Source organism: Astyanax mexicanus, chromosome 7 (assembly GCF_023375975.1).
Source record: "Astyanax mexicanus isolate ESR-SI-001 chromosome 7, AstMex3_surface, whole genome shotgun sequence".
NCBI classification, from domain to species: domain Eukaryota; kingdom Metazoa; phylum Chordata; class Actinopteri; order Characiformes; family Acestrorhamphidae; genus Astyanax; species Astyanax mexicanus.
In genome coordinates, this window is record NC_064414.1 from 18170005 (window position 1) to 18191796 (window position 21792).

The following is a 21792-nucleotide window of genomic DNA, read 5'->3' on the forward strand; positions in this document are numbered from 1 at the left end:
ACAATCTGGCTTAAAGGCACAAGCAGTTTCAAATAGTCTAAACTGTGATCTCAAAAAAGAGTAGAGACAGAGGCTCTCTGTATCCAACACTTATCAGTGTCAAAACAAGGAATGATTTTTGTGTTCTAGAACCAAAAGTAGGACAAAGACATAATACACACCTGCCATAGGCCCTACAAAGAAATAAATAAAAAAACTAATCTAAAATCTTAAACAAAGGTAAAGGGGAGCAATGTATAAGGCAATGCATTATTTGGAGGGTTAGTATAATTATAATTAGTTTATATGTGATCGTAATGATTAACATAATAGCAAATAGGGTTTGCTCATTGAAAAGATGATCTTACTTCACTACAGATGCATGTATAAGTAAGAATTATGTACCACAAAAAGTGAAATGTACCACAAAAAATAGTAAATAAATAGTACAGTGACCAAAATAATTTAATAATGTAGCCCCTTTCACACATTTAATATGCAACTCAATGTACCAGCAAAATACCAGCAAAGTTAACGAAGCAAACAAAAAAGGAAGCATGTGTGTCAATAGATTAGTAAAATTAATAAAGTACTAAATTAAAGAGAGATTCATATGAAAACAATGAAAACGGACTTTTCATTTGAAAATATTATATCGCAGATATAGCTGTTATGACTGCACACCACTAGAGGGAGCCAGAGAGGAGGCGGAGGGGGTTGAATAGAGCTATAGGGCTAAAACATTAATTACAAATAGTAATTAAGGATATTCCTTGAAATTGAAAAGTAAAATGCTGTATTTTGCTAAAACAGCAAATATATTTGCTTTTATTTGTCCATTTTTTCTATAGCAAACTGTGCTGATTGCTGAAGTAAAGGCCAGATCAGATCATGTTTAAAAGGTTTATAACTGTGTTGTTCTGTGTTGAGAAAATTAATATATTTTTTAAGAATAAAAAAATTAAACATTAAAAAGATTTTTTTTTGCTGAATTGCTCCATAGTAACCCATTTATTGTGGTCTCACGCGGGAGCGCCCTCTGGTGGTGAAAGAATCACAGAAGACACTCTGAAGTGGGCAGTCTCTCTTTCTCTCTGTATTAGAAACTATCTGGTATATGTGGGCTGGTATATTTGTCCGAAAGGCTGCAGCGCAGGGATTAAGCACGTTGATAGGATATTTTAATAATAAAATTGATTAATATTAATAAACTCTGTTTTTGCTCAATTGCTCCATATGAATCAGTTTATTTTAGTCTTTTCGGGAGCGCCCTCTGGTGGTGAAACTATCACAGAAGACTCTCTGAAGTGTGCAGTCTCTCCCTCTCTCGCTGTATTAGAGACTCTGTGGTATTTGTGTCCGCTACTAGGCTGCAGCGCTGGGGCAGATATACAGATACACAACATTAGAGCAGCTCGGTGTTTTTCTCTGCACTCTGTGATGTGAAAGAGCGCTGTGGGTGTGAATCGGGGCCGGTGGAAGATTAGCGCAGTGAGAGTCCGCAGCCCGGGCGGGTTTATATCAGCATGAATGAGCCGGAAGGACTGCGGTTCCGGAGGGTAAACAGACCCCAGATTATAACGGACGAGACCCACGAACCCCAGTACAAAGGCACGAGGTGAGCAGCGGGCAGCGGGTTCTGTTTATTACTGTGTATTTATCTACTACAGGCGGTTAAATGGCTAATTTAGGGTAGATATTTACCCTGAGACAGGGCTGAGACTGGCCGCTGGAGCCCCGCACTCTATCTGTCTCTGTCTGCAGAGCAGAGCAGCGCTGATATTTATAACTACTGTTTATATTTAAATCTGATTAAATCTGATTATAACCCCTCTCCTTGCTCTTTCAGCACGTACAGCGGGAAGGTGTTTAAAGTTACTCTGCTGACCCTGGGAGGGTTCGTGCTCTTCCCTCTGCTGGTGGTCGTGTTTATACTGGAGTCCCCCATCCAGCCTGAAGCCTTCAGGTAAGAGCTGAGGAACGAGAGGAGCTGAAACCTGAGGGAAGAAACGAATTCTCCACTGATTTTACGCTTCAATACAATCAAACAACACACTGCAGCACACCTTTCATACAGCAGTGTAAAGAGCCATGAGATAAAAACAGCCTTCAACAGAGTACACACCACAGACCACTACTGACCTGCTTTACCTTTTCTCAAACCACACTAATAAAAAATAATCCAGCTCAATACCAGCAGGGCGACCAGAAAAAAACAAAAAAACTTACCCTTTACTGGTAAACTAGCTCATTAACTAACTTCTGACCAGCATAGATTGTTTTTAGCTGGCTAAAAATTAGGGATATGACCCTAAAATACAATCACAATATTTTAGGGTACAGTGGTGTAAAAAAGTTTGGTCACCCCCTTATAATTTTCATGATTTGTTTTATAAAAACTTGGTTATTTGGATAAGCAGTTTCTGTTAAATATATCATATAGCAGATGAACACTACTGATATTTGAGAAGTGAAATGGAATGTATAGGATTTACAGAAAGTGTGCAATAGTTCTATAAACAAAATTAGGGAGGATAATTGAATACATTTGGGCACCCCAACAGAAAATATACATCAATATTTAATATTTTAAGATCCTCATTTTTCAGAGATAACAGCCTCTAAATGCTTCCAATAGCTTCCAATGAGAGTCTGGCTTCTGGTTGAAGGTATTTTGGACCATTCTTTTTTTACGAAACATCTCCAGTTCAGTCAGGTTTGATGGTTTCCGAGCATAAACAGGCCCGCTTTAAATCACACCACAGATTTTCAATTATATTCAGGTTTGTGTATACTGTCAGCTAAAATTTCTGAGCTAGCCTTTTGTATCCTTCCCCTAAACCATGATGTTGAACAACCTTTGTTTTCAGGTCATTTGAGAGTTGTGTTTTGAGGCTCCCATGTTGCCACTCTTCAGAGAAGACACTAAGAAGATAAACACGTCTTTCTTTAAATCTTCGAAACTAAATCATTTCACTTCTGAAATATCACTGTGTTCTTTATAATACTTTTAACAAAATTATAATAAAATTGCAACCAATTAATTATAAAGGAACATCATGAAAATGATCAATTATGAGTTTTTAGTTGAAAGCTGCTCACCACAAATAAAAGTAACAATTATTTAATATGAATTTCCTTTTCTACTCTGTAAGAGCACATTATAAGCTATGTGAATAGAATACAAACAAGATGTACATATTCATATTCAACACAAATAAATAATTTTTCAATAATCAATTTTACGTGAATTAACATATTTTTGTTCTCTGGATAGGGCTGTAAGATAATTGTATTTTAATTGTTTTCATAATAAACACATTAAAATATCTACGATAACAAAGTGAATTACAGCAAATGAAAATTGTATTATCCGTGTGCAACAACAGAGGGAGATCTTCTTACTGCAGACTGTGCTGATCTGAATTAACTAGGCTGGAGGTAGAGCGAGGAAGAGTAAGGTAGTGGTCCGTGGTGAACACAAACATTCTTAGCTGAGCCAAGGGCCGAAAAACATTAAAGGAGCTTAAACTAATTCATGATTATTTTAAATTGTTTCACTTAATAATTGATTTTACCAAGGAAATTATTAATAAGTTACCACATGCCTGTTAATGGTTACCACCAAAAGTATTGTCACTAATGCCCTATATATGAATCTACTTACATAAAAAAGAAAAATAGGAACTAAGTTTATATGCTTTTATAAGCTGATATTAAACAAAATATTGCACAAAATAATTTGCATGATCTTCTAAGCTGTAAATGTATACTTTTGTAATGGGGTCTAAATCTCTGCTTCTATTTTGAAGAGGCTGTAGCAGTTTCTCAACATCATTACAACACTACTTTGCCATCAATGTTGTTTCAACATGTCAGACTGTACAATTTCTTAACACTCCCTGTGTTTAGTCATTAGTGTACCAGGCTGGAACATTTCTTATAGATGATGAATCTGAGACTTACTGTAAAGTATATGAGGTTCTGCCTATGTGAATGCCTTAATAGACAAAATAAAATTATGAAAAGAGTTTATTTAATATATTTTTTGATAATATTAGAAATCTCCCTACATGTACAAGCTGATCTGCTGAGCTCTGATCCTCTAGCTTCTTTTATGGGTCAAGTCCAGCATCACTGCTGAATATTTAAGTACTCTTGGCACTAAAGGTGAACCAATCTGCAGCTTCTCCTCATTTAGATTCCTCTCTCAGTCCTGTGGAAGTGCTTAATGATTGGTCTCTTTGCCAGTGCTGCTGCTGCTGCTGTTGAGCACTGCAGCCTGTCTCTTCCAATTTCTCTGGTCCTAAATCCAGCCTGCACTGGGATTAGATGCCCCTAAGAACCATGCGTTTAATTAATGCTGTTCCCCCCCATCTCCCTTTTATGTTCTTTTTCTTTTATGTCTTTTAATGCTGCTTATACTGTGCTAGCCTCAATGAGCCACCCTTGATGACCGGCTGCTTTGAACCCAACCTAAAGCTGCGGCAGGCAGAGAGACTGTTGGAAGACCAGCTCGTCGGGCCAGAATCTATTGCCAATATTGGAGGTCAGTGCATGCTGCTGGTGTCCTTTTACCCTGTGTGCTTCACTATGTTTGCAATCGTGTGAGGAGTGGCACAGAACAGAGTGGAGAATGCCAAGTAGGTGAAAGGTCATCTGGCTGCATCATGTGCAAAGTTGAACTATGATATGATATGTGCTTCTTATATTTGACAGTCTTTTTTTCAGCCATTTTGTCAGTGCATAATCTGAATTTATTTTATGTGAATTAGAAGATTTTTTTTTTTTACTTCAAGCAAATTGTGTGTTAATTAGTGCAGGAACTTAATGTTCCTTTATTTATTTATTTATTTATTTATTTATTTATTTATCTATCTATCTATTTTGTCCCATGCAGATGTTCTGTATACGGGTACTTCTGATGGAAAGATTGTGAAAATTGATGGAAGGAAAATTACTGTTTTGGCGACTCTTGGCCAGCCTCCATGTGGTAAGCTAAGTTTATGAGAACATTCCTATCAAGTTTCTCACTGGTTAAATGATACAATGATCCACAGTCAAATAGGTCTTTGTCAGCAGAGTTGCATTGTCAGTAAACTGCCTTGTTTTTTCTGTTATAAAGGGTGTTACTTTTGAATTGAATGCAACTTAATGTGTAAATAAATGAGACGGAAATTTTCTGTAATTTTGCATTGTCTTTGACTGTAAGTAAGAAAAAAGAGGAGCATTGAATTAACTGGGAAGAAACTATTGGTACCATCACATAGCATCACATCACATCATATTTTCTACATAGTGCACAAAACACAAAATTGTTAAAGAATGACAAGATGTTAAACAGAAAGTTGTCAAACTGAGTGGTAAATATGAATAACTACACATAGCACTACATGGGGACAGGGTATCATTTTAGACGTGGCCTTAGAATAAATACTGCATGACGTTATTTGGAAAAGTAAAAAAAAAAACAGTTGTTTGACATATTAAACTCTAGGAAAGCTTGTACACACAGCTTAAATGCACCGAGATTGATTTGTTTTGTGATGCGGGTCCTCAGGTGAGGATGACAAACAGTGAGTTAAAATTGCTGTAGTTGTTGGCTCTTACGGTACGTGTCCACTAGCTCTTAAGCCTTGACGCATCCTATTAATTTCAATGGAAAGAGCCGCCGCATGCCGAGGTGCATGCTGGATAGTATTGCGTTGAAAGCATCCCTGCCCTCCATGCGAAAAAGTTAAGCAGAGCTCAACTTTATTTAAATAAATTTGGCTGCCGCGCTGCGTCAAGCCAATCAGGGAAGAGCAGGCTGCAATTTCACACACATACAAGCATAATACACAGATATCAGACGCCTTTCATCACAGTAAAGAAGTTGAAAATGGCGGAATTTTGATTATTAAACATTTTACTATTAAACATTGCGTGTCAACATTTTATCTGATTAATTTTAGACATACTCAAATCTATTTTAATTATAGTTTTAGTTGATTTTTGGTTTTATTGTCCATGTCTGCACTGATGTTTAAAAAATCGTATGGTCATAAAAATTTGCCTCGAAGGCATGGAATTCACGAAAAAATCATAGAAATTATTTTTTTAAAATGATCCTGGATCATGATGCTTTGCATCAGCAGTCGGAGGCCAAGCACAATTGGCCCACAATTGGGTTGGTTGCCTTTCTTCCACATATCAGTCCTGATGTAATGTTACTCAACACATGTGTCTTTTGGATGATGTGTCAAAACTGCTGATCAGGTGCTTTTTTGTGATTTTCAGTCCTCCTGGTCTTATCAATATGCTTTTCAACTTAACAGTGTCCACAGACTTCTGATGTTCCATAGTGACTCCAGCAAATTGTAAATGTGGGAGTTAGAGGTCCTGACTTTTTTGTTCATACCAGCACTTGGATCTTATTTACAAAGATGTTGTGCATACATGGAAGAAACACTAGTTGCAGGATTTTGAACAAAATGACAAAACAGATCTTAACAGAACTTAAAATCCTTGCCAAAGGCTAGACAGTTGTTCACACCCACATATGCCCCCCCCCCCCCCCCCAAGACTGGCTTTAAACACACCCACATTAGACAGTTAGCAAGATTGATAAGACAGTAACATTATCTGCATCAAAGTAAACCAGGGACTGTCTTAAAATTACTAGAAGAAAAATGTTGCTTGTATTATGAATAGTAGTACAGAAACAGGAATATCTCTGTAAGTATATACGCATTTCTTGGGGACATAATCAGTGATGTTTCTAGAATGCTCTGTTGATGTCCTCTCAGAGATGTTAATAGAAATAGCAACCCTTTTATTTTCTTTCGGTTATTTTTGGACAGCCCCTAACTCATTTAGTGCAAGAAAGTTAAAAACCTGCATTGTTAAGTAAAGTCTAAGAGCATTACAGTTCATATCTTCCTCTAATCATGTCTGTTGCATTTTAAAATGCTAAAGAGATATGCAGGGGACTGTGATGATTGGGCCAAAATAACTACAGGAACTCTTACTCCACACACACACACACACACACACAGTTTTCAGTTGATGGTGCAATACTGAACAGGGCTGTTAAGAAAATCAAATACAAAACTGCGCATTAGGGGTGTGCCTAATCTATTGGTTTTAATAATATCACAATCAATTTGGTAACAAAAAAAAAAATCCAAGTCATGATAATGGAGATTATTTTGATTGTGATTCGCTTAAGAAGCTGTAAGAAAGTTTGTTTGTATAATTGTTTGTGTTTGCAGTGTTTACACATTAAATATTCTGCAGTTATTGTGTAAGATTTTTGTTACATTACGTTGTTTAGTGTTTACTGAATGTTTGGAACTTGTATACTAAATAAAACTGTAATTGTATTATTATTGAATTATTTATAAATTTTATTACAATAATATATTTTTAAAATTAGAGTTTTGTTGTCACCTAGAATATTGTTATCGTAAAATATTTATCTTAAAATATTGTGATCATACTCTGGGGCCATATTGCCCACCCCTACTGCCAATACCCATATGTAGTACATGTGCAAGTTTCAGCTTAATTAAATGTTTAAGCTTGATTAATTCTCTGACTCATCAAACATTTAACTAATGCTGCAATCCATTTACCTCAGATGTCAGATGTATAATACTACTGCTTTAACTACTGATGTGGGGTGCACACGTTTAAAATAAAAGTATATATGGGAGAAGGAAGGCTATAAGAAGATTTTGCAGTATCAGACTGCGTTTTTTACAGTGTGTGCTCTGTCTGGTGGAGATGTGATCGCTGTGTGATGTGGTGTTGTGGGCTCTGTAAGAGAGAGTGCTGCAGGTGGTCAGGAGTAATGAAGGCTATTTTCTCTCTCATTATTAAGGCTCTCGAGAGCAGGAGCATGTGTGTGGACGGCCACTAGGAATCAAAGTGGGCCCCAATGGCACCTTGTTTGTTGCGGACGCCTATTTGGGGCTGTTTGAGGTTAATCCCGTCACAGGTTAGAAGTCTATCTGTCTTTCTTTCTTTTTTTCATTCTCACTTTCTTTTCTTACATTTTCCATTTCATTCTTTTTATTGTGTATTTATGTTTCTATGCCAATCATTCTAATGTTTTCTTCATTTCCTGAGTTGTCTTTCTTTCTCTTTTTTTCTCTTTCAGTCTTTTTATTTTCTCTTTAATTTCTATTTCTCTTTTTTTATACATTATCTTTCTGTCAGTAGCACATCATTACATAAGTTTTTATGTATTAAGTGGAAGATTCCTCTTTACATCACTCTCTCTCGCTCTCTCTCTGGTGTTCGGTGTTCAGGAGAGTCGACCCTCCTGGTCAGCACCAGGAAGATGGTTGGGGGTCGGCGCTTATCCTTCGTCAATGACCTGGATGTGACTCAGGATGGGAAGAAGTTGTACTTCACGGACTCCAGCAGCAGATGGCAGCGTAGAGACTACCTGAACCTCATCATGGAGGCTACAGCAGATGGACGGTAAATGGGGCTTAACAAATACCTCACTGCTCAAAACACTAGATCTAGTTCACGGTCTGTTTATGGCCATGATGTAACTGCAGTTACCAGGGTTACTTTTTTCAGTAGCACTAATCATATTTTTTATATTTGTTTTTTAGGGTTCTGGAGTATGATTTTGAGACCAAAGAGGTTACTGTGATGATGGAGAACTTGCGCTTCCCTAATGGGATCCAGCTTTTCCCAGATGAAGAGTCTGTTCTTGTGGCTGAAACTACAATGGCAAGAATAAGGAGGTAAGACTGTTTTACTTTTACTTTACTTGACTGATTTACCATTAAATTACTCTTTTGCTGATGTCCATGATTAGCTTATGAGTCAAGTCAAGTCAGATTTATTTATAAAGCACATCATATTTTTAAAGGACATCAAGTGTCAACCAAAGTGCTGTACAATAAAACAAAATTTAGTATTCGTAACTCCTAATCTAGGATATAGGGAAAACATTTGGTAAAACAATAAATACACAACAATAAAAAGAACAAAGAATTCAACATAATTCATAAGAGGATTCAAATGCCAGGGCAAATAGATGAGTCTCAAAGTTAGTGTTAAAAGTTTAGCGTTATTTAGTTTAGTCTAGCATAAAGGAGAACTTTATAAAGAGTGGCAGGCTATTCCAGACTTTCAAATGGGAATTGGCTTGCCCTTGATTTGAGGGACATTTTATCTGCTTGCTTTATTCACTAAGCTCTAGTGGTGATCACATTTTAAATAATTAAAAAAAACGTTTGTGATGATGATAATATTATGTTTAAAAAGTGTTTTTTTTTTTTTTTTTGTGGTCAGTTTTTGTTATTTTATTACATTATTGTTATTTTAGAAAATCAGGGTCTCAAGTTGTTTACTGTTGTTTCCAATATAGACAAATGTTTACAGATTCTTTACATTTCTGCTTAATGTTTGTTTTTTATTCACCAAAATTATCACAAAAATAACAAAGTATTGGGATATAATTTTAGGGCCATATAAGTTAGTTTAGCATTTTTTTTCCTTTTTTCACCAATCGCATGTTATTGGCACATTTCCAGGTCAGCTTGAGGTTGTTTCATTGTCATGGTTAAAATTCTCCCCTCTACCTCTCACAAGCAAGTTCTTGATGTAAATTAACTCCGCCCTCCTGACTCCGCTCTCATACTTCTTAAATGGGCTGGAGGCGGTACGTGTTTCCCCCAAGCCTCACCTGGATAAATGATGCAAGCCTGCTGTTGCTAGGTAACAAGGTCCTACAATAAGCTCCTGTGTGGAGATGAATAGTGTGCTTGCTCCAACAGTGAAGCATGAGTGTGGTCAAAGTGAGTGGAAAATATGTAAAAATGCTTTAATGAAGGTTTTTTTTATGTTCTCTCCTTACTGTGGTTACTGTTAGACCTTTCACATTAGAAACTGGACAGTAGGGGTGGGCAATATTTCAGGATATTTTTAGCGATTAAGGATATTCTTGATGATCTGACAAAACAAGAATATACTATGGTGACAAAAAAGTTTTTGTTTTTGAATGAAATAATCCAACACAAAATAAATAAGGTACTATACTAATAATGTAATGTAACAAAACAATTTACTGCAGAACCGAAGTGAAGAATATTTAGAGCAGGAGTATAAACTGCAACATAAAAACATATACCGGTACAAGATTACTTTTAAAGCTTCATGGTAAAATTGACTGCTTTCAAGTCAGAACATCGCTAATATCGCAGTATGGATTTTTTTTTTTCATTGTTTTTTAAATAAAGAAAAAAACATTTAAACTATATTATCATGTATGATACATGGCATACCTCTACCCTTTTCAGCTTAACTTCAGCAGCAGCCTCATTTTTAAATAAGAGTGAAGGGGAGCAGAGATTTCATTTATTGTTAATCTTGCCGTTTTTAGGTGAAGTAGGGATGTCAAATTGAGAATTGGAGAGCTCACAAAGGGCTCCCAGGAAACCAGATTTTTTAAGTGTTATCAGCTGCACAAGATTCAATAAGTCAGTGATCTTGCTTCTACACACAGTTGGATATTTATTTTAGTTTTAAATCTCACAGCATGTAGTGTGCACTCTGCTTCTATAGATATTGATCTTCATAAAGCACTGAAGACTTTCTTAAACTTCCAAGACAGCACTTGCATATCATTTATGTATGCATGTATGTATGGATGGATGGCTGAGAGGATGGATGGATGGATGCTTTATTGATCCCAGAGGGGAAATTTTGGAAAAGTGGTGTCAAGTAATTAAGTACAAGTACTTTGTTACCTTAATTAAGTATATTTTTTTCACATTTTATTTATTTTTACACAATTATCTGTAATTTCTTCTCCTTACATTTTAAATTAGGCTCGTTACTCGTATTTAATTTCAGCATGTTTTTATTCTGGCCTGAGTATGCAGATGATTTGTGGCAGAAACGCAGAACTTGAGCGAAATGTCCCGACTAAGTTGCTAATAATTTTTGGATAGGTGGAGTAGTGCTCTATAGGCTCGTGCCATGGCCTAACGTTTGTCCTTAATGGCATTTTTCCCATCTTACATTACTTTTACTTTTATACATTAAAGCTTGAGGTGACCTATATACTATATAGTATTCATACTTCTACCTGAGTAATAAATGTGACTATTTTGACACCTGTGCTGAAGGTTAAGTGTTCAGTAAATATTTGTATAATACTTTTCTAATTAATAATAGTTTGTAGTTGATTTTTATTAGCATATTAGGCTATTTAAGCTAATTGAAGCTATGACAAGCTATGACGATGACAAATGTTTACCTGTCTGATTTTTCCACAGGGTTCATGTGGCTGGTCTCAATAAGGGAGGCATGGATACTTTTATAGACAATCTCCCGGGTTTCCCTGACAACATCCGACGCAGCTCCTCAGGGGGTTACTGGGTGGCCATGTCAGCTGTGAGGCCTAACCCAGGTTTCTCCATGCTTGACTTCCTCTCCCAAAGGCCCTGGATTAAGAAGCTCATATTCAAAGTATGTGCAATTATTTTTTATTAAAACCATTTCCCATTGTGAGGTGGTAATATAATATTGTTAAGATGAGGAAAGAACATCACAGTGATGTGAAGTATACGGGTATAAAAGTGAATTTTGGTATAAGGCTGTGCCACAAAATGTTAATTTTGAACACCATTCAGCCCAAAATTAAACACTAGCTTTATTCTATTTAAAGTAATGATTATTTTATAATGAACAAAACTGCATATATGACTTGAATAACTACAGTGATGCTTGGAATATGTTCAATAAATGATTATTTTAGCCCAGTCTCAGACATTGGAATCCTAAAATATGTGTGTATTATTGTTATAATAATTTTAGTAATTACAGTAGTATATTTTATTTATATTGCTGGATTATGTGAAAACACAGAAATGTGCAAAGCATGGGGAACCCAGAAATCTGTTTTTATAATTTTATATATAATGTGCATAGCAAGCAGCTTTGCTAAAACACCTTGGACTTTTTAAGAAGTATTAGTTACATTTCAGTTATTTTGTTTGGATCCATTTGGGCAACTAAAAGAGAACATTAAGTATTAAACAGGACAAAGTAAAATATGAACCAGTAAAATCCTGTCCAATATCCAACTTGAAAAACAATAACAATAAATCTCTGCTAGTGATTGTTTTCTCATAAGTATTGTTTGTGTTTAATTGCCTAATAAATATGCATTTGTTTAGAGTAAAAGGTTAGATTTTGTTTGTAAAATGCAATTTAACAGGGTTTTTTTAAACTGTGTTGCCTTAGTATACTCAGAGAATTGTGACAAGGTATTTCTGTCTCATATTTGATTAGACATTTTTTTGTTTGTTTATTTAAGAAAATATGCATATTTAAATGGAAAACATTTATATAGTATTTAGTACATGTTTTTTGTGATAAAAAAATCTCTTTTTTTTTACTGCATTTCATAGTATTGTATTGTATTGTATTAAACGACTGAGGGGCAAAAAAACGTGATTGGGACATCAGACAATTGTATGGAGAAATCTAGCTGATTGCAATTTACATGTTTTTATGCAGATCACTGCAGCTGTATTGGTACAGGCTTTTAAGCAAAGCTTTAGCATTATTATAAATTCCTCTTTAAAACTAAAAATATAAAACCTTATAAAACAGTACGCTACAAAGGAAAACAATAGCGTTAATCAGTCACCATCACAGCATATGAAGAAAGTACAGTCTGATTATACTGTTCTCTGTGTTTCTGCAATCAGCAGTAGTTTAAATATTCAGACAATTAACACAATTAAAATGGTGAAATTGCAGTTTATGTGCGTTCTCTGTACAGCAGCTTTAATTGGCTCAGCAGCAGTATAAGGAGTAAGCATTGGCATTAGCATTGTGATTGGCTGAGCTCATTAGTAGTCAACATTAGATTGGAAGGAAATCAGCTGTTCAATTCCCCAATTACTGCTCCTACTCTTCATTTCTCCTGTTTCTCTCCTTTTCTTGATTTATCTGTCTTCTTTTGGGTAAAAGAGGGGCAGTAAGAAGGTAGGGGAGGACAGGAGATGCAGCAAAAGTCACAGCTTGGGGGCATTACTAGTGATTGCGGAAGTTCATATGTGTGGGGTTTGGTTAATTGGCCTTCCAAAGTTAGGATACAGTTAGAAATAAATAAATAAGAAATTAATGTCAGGCTCTGAGTAGTCAAGCTGATTAAGGAGTTGCCTCAATTTTCCAAGGTTCACCAGTTCAAATTCCAGGTCATGCTGCTTGCCATCAGCAACCAGAGCCCGAGAGAGCACAATTGTCCTTGCTCTCTCTGGGTGGGTATTGGGTGTCTCTCATCATTTCTCTAGTTATGAAAGATATGACTCCTAGGGATTCGAGGCATTGCTAGTGATAGTGGGAGGACTATTGAGTGGGTGTGGTAATTGGCCTTTTTAATTGGGGAGAAAATTTATTTATAAAGAAATCCATGTTGGATTAAGTGGCTCTGAACCTCCTTAGAATTAGTATATGGGTTTGCAGGCATTTGTAATATGTGTTGGTAAATTGGTTACGTGATTTGTTCATTTTAGACATTTCTCTGTGCTTTCAGCTCTTCAGTCAGGACATGCTGATGAAGTTTGTGCCCCGTTACAGTCTGGTGGTGGAGCTGCAGGATGGAGGAACGTGCGTACGCAGCTTTCATGACCCACACGGCATGGTGGCAGCCCACATTAGCGAGGCCCACGAGCACAACGGCCACCTATACCTGGGCTCCTTTCGTTCACCGTACCTGTGCAAGCTAGACCTAAGCAAGGTGTGAAATAATCCTGACGCTCCGCAGAACAAGAGGCCATATAGGTCACAAAGGCATTTCTTGGGGCTGCTTATCCTGTGTCATTTCACACCACCTACAGTGAAGAAGCAATTAACACTTCTGCCACATTAACTGGAGCCCATCACAACCTCTCCCGTATATTCCCAACCTGAAGCAAACCACCTGAATCCTTCAAACACATTCCCATAACACATTTCAGACTGTTAACACGTCATTTTCAGCACTTCCTTACGCTTGGACTTTTAATACCTCGGCCCCGTGTGAGTTCGACTTCATGTTTAACATCTCTTTTTATGTTCTGTGGTGTATTAATAGCACATCCGGCGCATATGCTAGATTGTTTTATTTAAGGGTTGGCATTATTATTTTCATTTCAACCTGTGAGTGAAAGTGCACCTGATTTGTTTTATTTGCACTGAACTGTCATCTGGCCCTTAAAATAGAGCTGCTGTTTTTCTTTGTACAGCCTAAAACAGGACTATAAAAGCAGATGATGACGTGTGACGTATGTCATCACTTCAAACCAAAATGTTTTTTCACAAGCACTAAAACACTCACAAACTCACCCCTTCCAGTATTATGTTCAACTGTTCCAACATTGTTTTTGATGATCACATTTTTAAACATATTTTGTGGGTTGCACAGTACTGTGCAAAAGTCAGAGACCATTTTTCCTTTACATTTTTTAGCATCATTGGGGAAAAAGCAGACACATTGCAGAGAAGGCACAATCTTATTTAAGTATTTTTTTTGCTGTTACTGTGTTCAGTGTTTTGCTTTTCTTATCTCTGTACCTAAATTCCACAGCTTCAAAAAAATTTGTAATGGGCATTTTCACACCTCAACCTTTTAATTCAGTTATTGGACTCTGGTTTGTTTTCACTCTTGGTGCAAGTTTGGACAGGTGTCGATACAGTAATCATTCTCAGATGTGGATCTAAACAACTGCGCTGAGACGATTGAGAGGTGGGTAATTTGTGGTGAAAACATTGTCAGACCTGGATCCAACCCAGCTATGGGGGAGCTTTTACATTTTTTTTGGTCCAGACTTTCAGACTTTTGAGTTTGGTCAGAAAAAAGTAGCAGGTATGAAAGGGGTGCAAACCACAGTCCGGACCAAAAGTGTTGGTCTCTGTTTGAATCTACTGAACTATAGTCCAGTTTGTCTGCAGTGTGAAAACAACTTTTCTAGGTGGTCCGGACTTTTGGACCAATTACAGGAAGTTGAGAGTCAATAAACAAACCAGACAAGAAAAGAGTTGGTATTGTGCTGAAATCTGACTCCCCTTGGTGAGCAGGCGCATCACACAGCAATATGAACACAAATGTTTAGACTGGGAATTAATTTATTTTCGGTAACAGTAGATTAACCCTTATTGAAAAACAAAAAAGTAATATTTTACACCCATACTGCTGTGGCTCATGCATGTACAAAAAGCGTAGACAAAGAGCTAAAACACTTGACAAACATTCTACAGACCAATTAATATTAAAAATAGAGAAATGTAGACCACGTCACTGATGACTGCAACAGGATGTAGTACAGTTCTAACTAGACCAAATGTACAGGTGTGAAAATGCCCTATGAGCTGTACTCCACATTTACATCCACGTTTAATATAAATTACATTCTGCATGTATAGTTTAACCTAACATATTATCCAGATAATTACTAGAGCTATGAACAAATGCCATTTCCCCTGTTGCTCCGTGTTAAACTTCACAGAAATATGCACCAGTCCAGAAAGCAAGACCTTCTTACTGTATTTACTTTTTTTGCTTCCACGCTTGATTATTCTGACCAATAATTGAAGAGAACATTCTCTCATGGTTTGTTGTACTGAAATTATCCCTTAAAAACTCGTTACCTATACTGAATTAGAATTATAAGTGTAAAATACTCTTAGTTTCTTTCCCATGATTCAACATGTGTTCAATGATAATGAGGTCTGTGCCATGGACTCACCTGTTTCCTCCACAATTTAGTCATTGTTGATGCTTAACTACCAATATCTACCCACTTGCCAGCAAACATATCAAACTCAAGGGAGTGACATTGAACACTGGAAGATGAACAAGCTTCAAGAAGAAACACTGATGATTTCCTGATTTTAGTCACAAGACTTAAAACTAGTTGCACCACTCAGGACTCAAAGCACAGAGTTGTCTTATTACAGTGGGAAAATGATCAGTGACATTTTTGAGATCTGTAGTGCGAGAGGAGCATTATTTGTAATTTTTCTCAATAATTGAAAGCTTTCAATGCTTAGTCTAATGGGGGCGTGTTGGTGGCCTAGCGGGTCTTGCATTGGTTTTTTTTTTAAATATAAAAGTGGGTCTTATTGTTTGTAAAATTCTTTTGATTTCTGCACAGTTCTGTATGTACAGGGTTGTATGTAGTTCTTAAAATGGAATTGATAATTAGCAATAATTGATATATGCTTATAGGATTTTACACACCTCTTGCATGCACAGCCATATACTTCACAAATCACCAATTCTGTGGTAATGTAGCCACAAGCAACATGATAAACTGAATAAGGCTGAGTATAAAAAGGTGCAGTATGTAACTGCAGAAAGTGCTTCCAGTGCTCTGAGTTTAGAGTAAGAGATCTAATGGTCCTACTTCTCAGAGCTGGTCAAAACCTCTTCAGAACCGAAAAAAGAGACCCTTTCCCTGATCTATAGTAGCGCTATAAATCTGCCTCAGCACATCACAGGCCCTTCTCGCAGCAGAAGCTTGTGAATAATTTATGCTGCACGATTACATGCAAGCTTGATATTGTGAACTTACAGTGAGTCAGATCTGAGAAGAAATGATAACTAGCCACTGGACATGATCAAAAGTCTGCATCCATATCTCTTTCAGCTCGCAGTGGGGTATTTTATTCTGTGGGAATTCACCATTAAATTAATTAGCATTCCATGCCATTTCAGATTCACTTTTCATGTTTTTTCTTTTTCTGAAAATGGCATATTAAGACCTGTGTGAAGGAAGACAGAAGCAAGATGTGGTCTTCATTATCTTCTGCCATGGTATGGCCCACACTTCAGCTTTACAGAGAAATGTCTGAAAGATAAACAGGAATCCTGCTAGTTCTAAGGTTGCAAATGATGTCACTGAATTAAAAGTAGATACATTTAAATGAATGGCTTGGACAGAAAATGCACTACTGAATAAAATAAAAAGGAATTATGGTAAAGTCAAAATTTCTATTTTATTTGCACACATTACATAAAAAAACAAGCCTGCACTATACCTGCTGCAACACACCATGCGGCTGGAAGTCACAGTTAGCAAGATCCACATTACTCTCTCTCTTCTGACACACGGTGCGAGATATCTCCACCTTCAGCAGATACTTGACACCTTTAACAATCTACAAGCAGACAAAGGTAACATGCCATTAATTGGATGGTACAAATCACACAAACATTTAATAACAATAGCAAACGGTACTGTACCTGTCTTTGGGCATCATCAATCGCTGATGCCTTGAAAAAAAACAGATCATTGGACTGGTTGTTGAATAGGTAGACTGCACTTTGCACGGCCTCTTTAACTCCTGTGTCATTCGTGCTGACATTTTGCGGTTTGCCAGGAATTGGTCCACTCACAAAAGCATGAACTGGACCTTTTTCTGGAAAACATTCAAACACAATATTACTTTAGTACAAGACTGTTCATGCGCTAAGCCACCCAATCACACCTGCCTTTCACCTGCATTTTAATCTCACCACAAGTGTAGTCTATTGGATAAATCACTTCTTTATTTGCATAAAATCTACAAAGCTAAAGTACTGTGCAGACCCCCCTTCAATTTCTTTATATTTTGTAGCATTAATAAAAAGGGAACTTATTTTACTATACAGTAAACTACACTAAAATGACAGACATTCCATGAATGCCAGGAGCTAGTAGTGTCATGACACGGGGGGCCTCCTGCATTGAATGTGCATTTGCTTTCTATTCGTGCTGACAATTCTAACCAGATGCAGTAGGTCACAATAATAATGACTGGTGGCTGATAATGACTCCTACGATGTATTTGTGGCACACATATGCCATCGTGGTTTGTGAAATGTTAAATGCGTACAAACTGAATGTTTCACTGACCCAGCACCACTCTCAGGTTCACTTCAAAGTTTAAAACAAAGCAAGCGGAAGGAACACTTTCTGAAGGCATTGACATGCAACAGAAAAACAGTCATACATGAATATATGAATATATATGAGACAAATGCATTTGCACTGGTACAAAAGCTCAAATGTTTCTCAGGCGCCTTCCTGAAGTGGTTTGAGTGATCAGATATGTTGTAAATGCATCTTGAATGAGTTCACACTTACATTTTCATGTGGCTGGGACTTATTTAAATAGAATCCTGATACTCAATCTAGATACCAGACCGGGGTAGAACCAGATTAGGCATGTGGTCATGTTCTGCCTCCACCCAGAGAAAATTACAGAACAATATCTACTGTTATTTTAGTGACAGTCTAATTGTTTTAGTCCTGTGTTGATGCACATGCTTCTGCTCTCAAAATTATTTTTAGTGCATGTTGCTGATCGATAGCAAATGAAACTAGTAAGCTAGTCACTTACTAGTGACAGCCAAAAAAGAGAGAGAAAGAGTCGTACATGCTTTTGTACATGGGTTTGCTGGTTAACCAGCACCACATCAGCACAGGCCGGTTTAGACCAGCTTTGAATGCATGTGAAACATTTCAAATACCCACAAATACATTACTAAATGTAGTGTACAGACAATGTTTCCTAGAGCTGTGTTTGGAATGGCTAACTCATTAAATCATTTACTATTCACTATGTAGCAATTATTATACTACATAGTATACTAACTAGGGAACCATGATGCAGTGTGGTGGTGTTGTGACAGACATCCTCAGAGCGGCACAAACAAAGTTTGGGTTTTGTTTGGTTGTTCTCTAGTCAGTTCGCTATATAGCAAATGCTGTGTAGTAACAGTGAATGACTTAATGAGTGAACCTATGCAAACACAGCTTTTGTTCGTGTCGCTCTGAGAAAGTCGGGCACACCGCCGCCTCCCTGTATTATTGTATACACTGAATCTTAGCCTGTGACTAGTCTGTAACTAGAAAGTCTGTGACTTGTCTTTAGATGTGAGAGGGTGTCTGTTAAAAGTCTTTTCAAAGTCATGTAGTGTATGGACAGCATGCTGTGAATAGTGAATGAGTTAATGGGTGAATACCAAATTAACCAAACATATCTTGTCCAATCAAACACATGATTGGAATAAAATTGTCATTTTTCAATTTCCTTCCAGGCTACACTTTAGACCAGCTTAAAAATCACCAAGGCCAAAAGTTTCAAGGCCAAGCCAACCAAAGCCTAGCAGTTTCACCAAACATTAAGAAAACAAAGTGTTAATTAAAATAGATGTATATTAGAAGAATTCTTACCGATTGTTGAGCAAAGGCCAACCAGAAAGACAAGAAGCAAAAAGTGATGACAGACCTCCATGTCTGTGCAAGCTCTCTCAACTTTGCTCAGCAACTTCCTGTGCAGCAACACTTTAACCACCCTCCTTAACTGCTGCAGTCCTCCACTCTGCACTCAGATTCTCCACTGACACTAACTTACTATGACTAGACTGCCCACTCATAGACAGCACAATGAAGAAAAATGTATGTAGAAAGCAGTTTAATCATGTTAATCATGTTAAATGAGTATTTTACTGTCCGTAGATGTTGGTTCCTGCCCCACTTCAGGTTGGTACTGATGGTCAGAAGGTTTAAATGAATCTGGAATGAATGGAATGGGGAGAAATGCAGGTTAGACTTGCTTGTCTTGTTATGAAATGTTGTGAACTTGAATGAAACCGAGAGCTTCAGGGCTAAAAACGCTCTGAATGTGAGGAAAGAGTTTTTTTAGTTCGAGTTTAAAGCAGCCAGCAGACCCTCGCGGTCCTCCCCCACATCCTGCCCTGATAACCACACACCAGCACTGCATGTGTGACCATGTGAGAGATATGCGAGCAAAGCCGCGTGAATTCATGTGTTCAGCGTTAAAATACAGGCGAGATACAGACAGACAGAGCTCACCTAGGCCACGCCCACACATCACGGGGGGGGGAGGGGGGGGGGGTGTACTTGTCGAATTAGTGCCAAATTGAACAGTAAACACTACTTTTATTATGGTTTTTAATTATACATTTTACTTTCGCAATTAGGTCAATGTACACGTCAATATACTTAATAATAAAATGTATTTTAAAGTTATTTTAAAGTCCACATTTATGCATGCAATTTCCTTAGGACAGAAATGTCAGATTCGGTGGAACATTTCTTTTCTTTTCTGGATTAATTAACTAAGATTGACTTAAGAACTGTCTTGACCACAGAATATCGTAAAAAATTTGCTTAAGACAATTAACAAATAACTATACTATACTATACATTATCTGTCAACTGGACTTTGTGTGCAAAATAGACAAACACTGACCAAATGTCCGCAGGACATAGTTCTATGCTCTTGGACTGCCTGTTTGAGGGATTTCTTGTGCATCAGCTTCAGAAGAGGCTCCCTTCTTAAACAGTGCCATGCAGAAAGAGTTGATGCAGTGTGTGGTGTATGTTCTGAGCACTGCAGGCTGACCTCCAACTTTTTCAACCTCTACAGCAATGCTGGCAGCACTCGTGTCTATTTTTTAAAGCAAACCTCTGGATATTACGTTGAACACAGTCGGACTCAACTTCTTTGGTCCACCTGGGGGAGGCCTGTTGGAACCATTCCTGAAAAATTGCTATATGATTATTGTGTTTTAGGGTGATAAACTTTTGTTACATCTTGTTGCAATGAAGTTTAGACTGTGTATTATGTAAATCAGAGCAGCACTCTGTGATGGGAGTGGAAAATTATCTTTGGATGTGTTTTTGTGTGTTTCATATTTAATGCAGTCAATGTTTGTAGTTGCAGTAGTATTTCTGTCCAGCAGGAGGCGCTGCGGTGCTGCTGCAGCAATCCTCTCTCTCTCTCTCTCTCTCTCTCTCTCTCTCTCTCTCTCTCTCTCTCTCTCTCTCTCACTTTCTCTCTCTCACACACTCTCTCTCTCTGAGCCGCTAGGGGAGATATCGTGTTCACTCTCCTCTCTATGAAAGGTAATTGCTGCTGTCAGATATTGGATAGAGAAATATCCATTATTTAACAGTCAGAGAGAAACTGAGGAGGAAACTCCGGCAGCTGGAAGCTCTGGTGTGCAGAATCCAGCAGCCCCTCATCATGTAAAATCTGCTTCAGAAATCATTGCTTCCTTTATTCACACGGCCGTAATAATTCAGACATGCACATAATGAAGTGCTTCTCAGATGATGTTCTAGAGTGAAAGAAAGATAACAGGCTGTTTGGATCTGTTTCTGGTACAAACTTATGATCAGTATCCATCAAATACATTTGTCTACTTCATATTTGGCCTACACTGAGTAAGCAGAGGGTTAAAAGCAAAGGTAATTCACTATAGATTTATGGTTGGATTGTTTCAAGTAATGTTTCATTTACATTATATCTATATTTTATGGATATAATTGAGGGGATTAACACTTCCAGAAAACATTTTATTTTCACACCACACTTATGATGAAAATGCCTTATTGCTTGAGAAATATCTGTATGAACATAAGAAATGATGAAAATGATGAATAGATGCTTTTGAAATCTGAGCAAAAGTATGTTCTGCCTGGACCTCATAATCTCTCCTAACATGTACTTAACTTGTATTTTATGAATGTTTAATTTATTAATTACAACACTGTAGGAAGCCCTATAGTGTGTCGTTTCCTGTTAAAGACACATGCAACATTTTCATTCTTTACTTCATACATCAATTAAAGCCAGCGTCATTATCTCTGACTTGATATGATTATCAACATGCCCACCCATTATGTTCTACTGCCACCCCCCCCCCCCCACCCCCCCAAGCAAAGAGGTCTAGAACCGGGGCTGCTGGACCTGTTTATATAATTGTGTTAGTTTGTGACCTCTTTCTCCTATACAGTG

General features: G+C 37.2%; 2 protein-coding genes across 2 annotated transcripts; one reads left to right on the forward strand and one right to left on the reverse strand.

The window, feature by feature from the left end:
- Positions 1-1309: 1309 nt before the first annotated feature.
- Positions 1310-15660, forward strand: LOC103045944 (adipocyte plasma membrane associated protein). Its single transcript, XM_007247365.4, has 9 exons — positions 1310-1597; positions 1829-1945; positions 4413-4528; positions 4880-4972; positions 7844-7960; positions 8274-8448; positions 8589-8723; positions 11265-11457; positions 13535-15660. The coding sequence occupies exons 1-9, from the start codon at positions 1506-1508 to the stop codon at positions 13742-13744; spliced, it is 1248 nt and encodes a 415-aa protein (XP_007247427.1). The 5' UTR covers positions 1310-1505; the 3' UTR covers positions 13745-15660.
- Positions 15661-16115: 455 nt separating this feature from the next.
- Positions 16116-19761, reverse strand: LOC103046257 (cystatin-F). Its single transcript, XM_049481419.1, has 4 exons — positions 19200-19761; positions 17225-17400; positions 17020-17139; positions 16116-16829 (listed from the first exon to the last, which is right to left on the reverse strand). Exons 1-4 carry the CDS (start codon positions 19258-19260, stop codon positions 16737-16739), a joined length of 450 nt encoding a protein of 149 aa, XP_049337376.1. The 5' UTR covers positions 19261-19761; the 3' UTR covers positions 16116-16736.
- Between the last annotated feature and the right edge of the window lie 2031 nt (positions 19762-21792).

What these genes read in the sequence shown, in the direction of transcription:
- LOC103046257 (XM_049481419.1), bottom strand. Translation starts at nt 19,260, where the DNA reads ATGGAGGTCTGTCATCACTTTTTGCTTCTTGTCTTTCTGGTTGGCCTT. An exon ending in TTGATGATGCCCAAAGACAG is followed by an intron (nt 17,140 to 17,224) that starts GTACAGTACCGT and finishes GTCTGCTTGTAG; the next exon opens with ATTGTTAAAGGTGTCAAGTA. An exon ending in CGCATGGTGTGTTGCAGCAG is followed by an intron (nt 16,830 to 17,019) that starts GTATAGTGCAGG and finishes TTTATCTTTCAG; the next exon opens with ACATTTCTCTGTAAAGCTGA.
- LOC103045944 (XM_007247365.4), top strand. Translation starts at nt 1,506, where the DNA reads ATGAATGAGCCGGAAGGACTGCGGTTCCGGAGGGTAAACAGACCCCAG. An exon ending in CCCCAGTACAAAGGCACGAG is followed by an intron (nt 1,598 to 1,828) that starts GTGAGCAGCGGG and finishes TTGCTCTTTCAG; the next exon opens with CACGTACAGCGGGAAGGTGT. An exon ending in TTAAGAAGCTCATATTCAAA is followed by an intron (nt 11,458 to 13,534) that starts GTATGTGCAATT and finishes CTGTGCTTTCAG; the next exon opens with CTCTTCAGTCAGGACATGCT.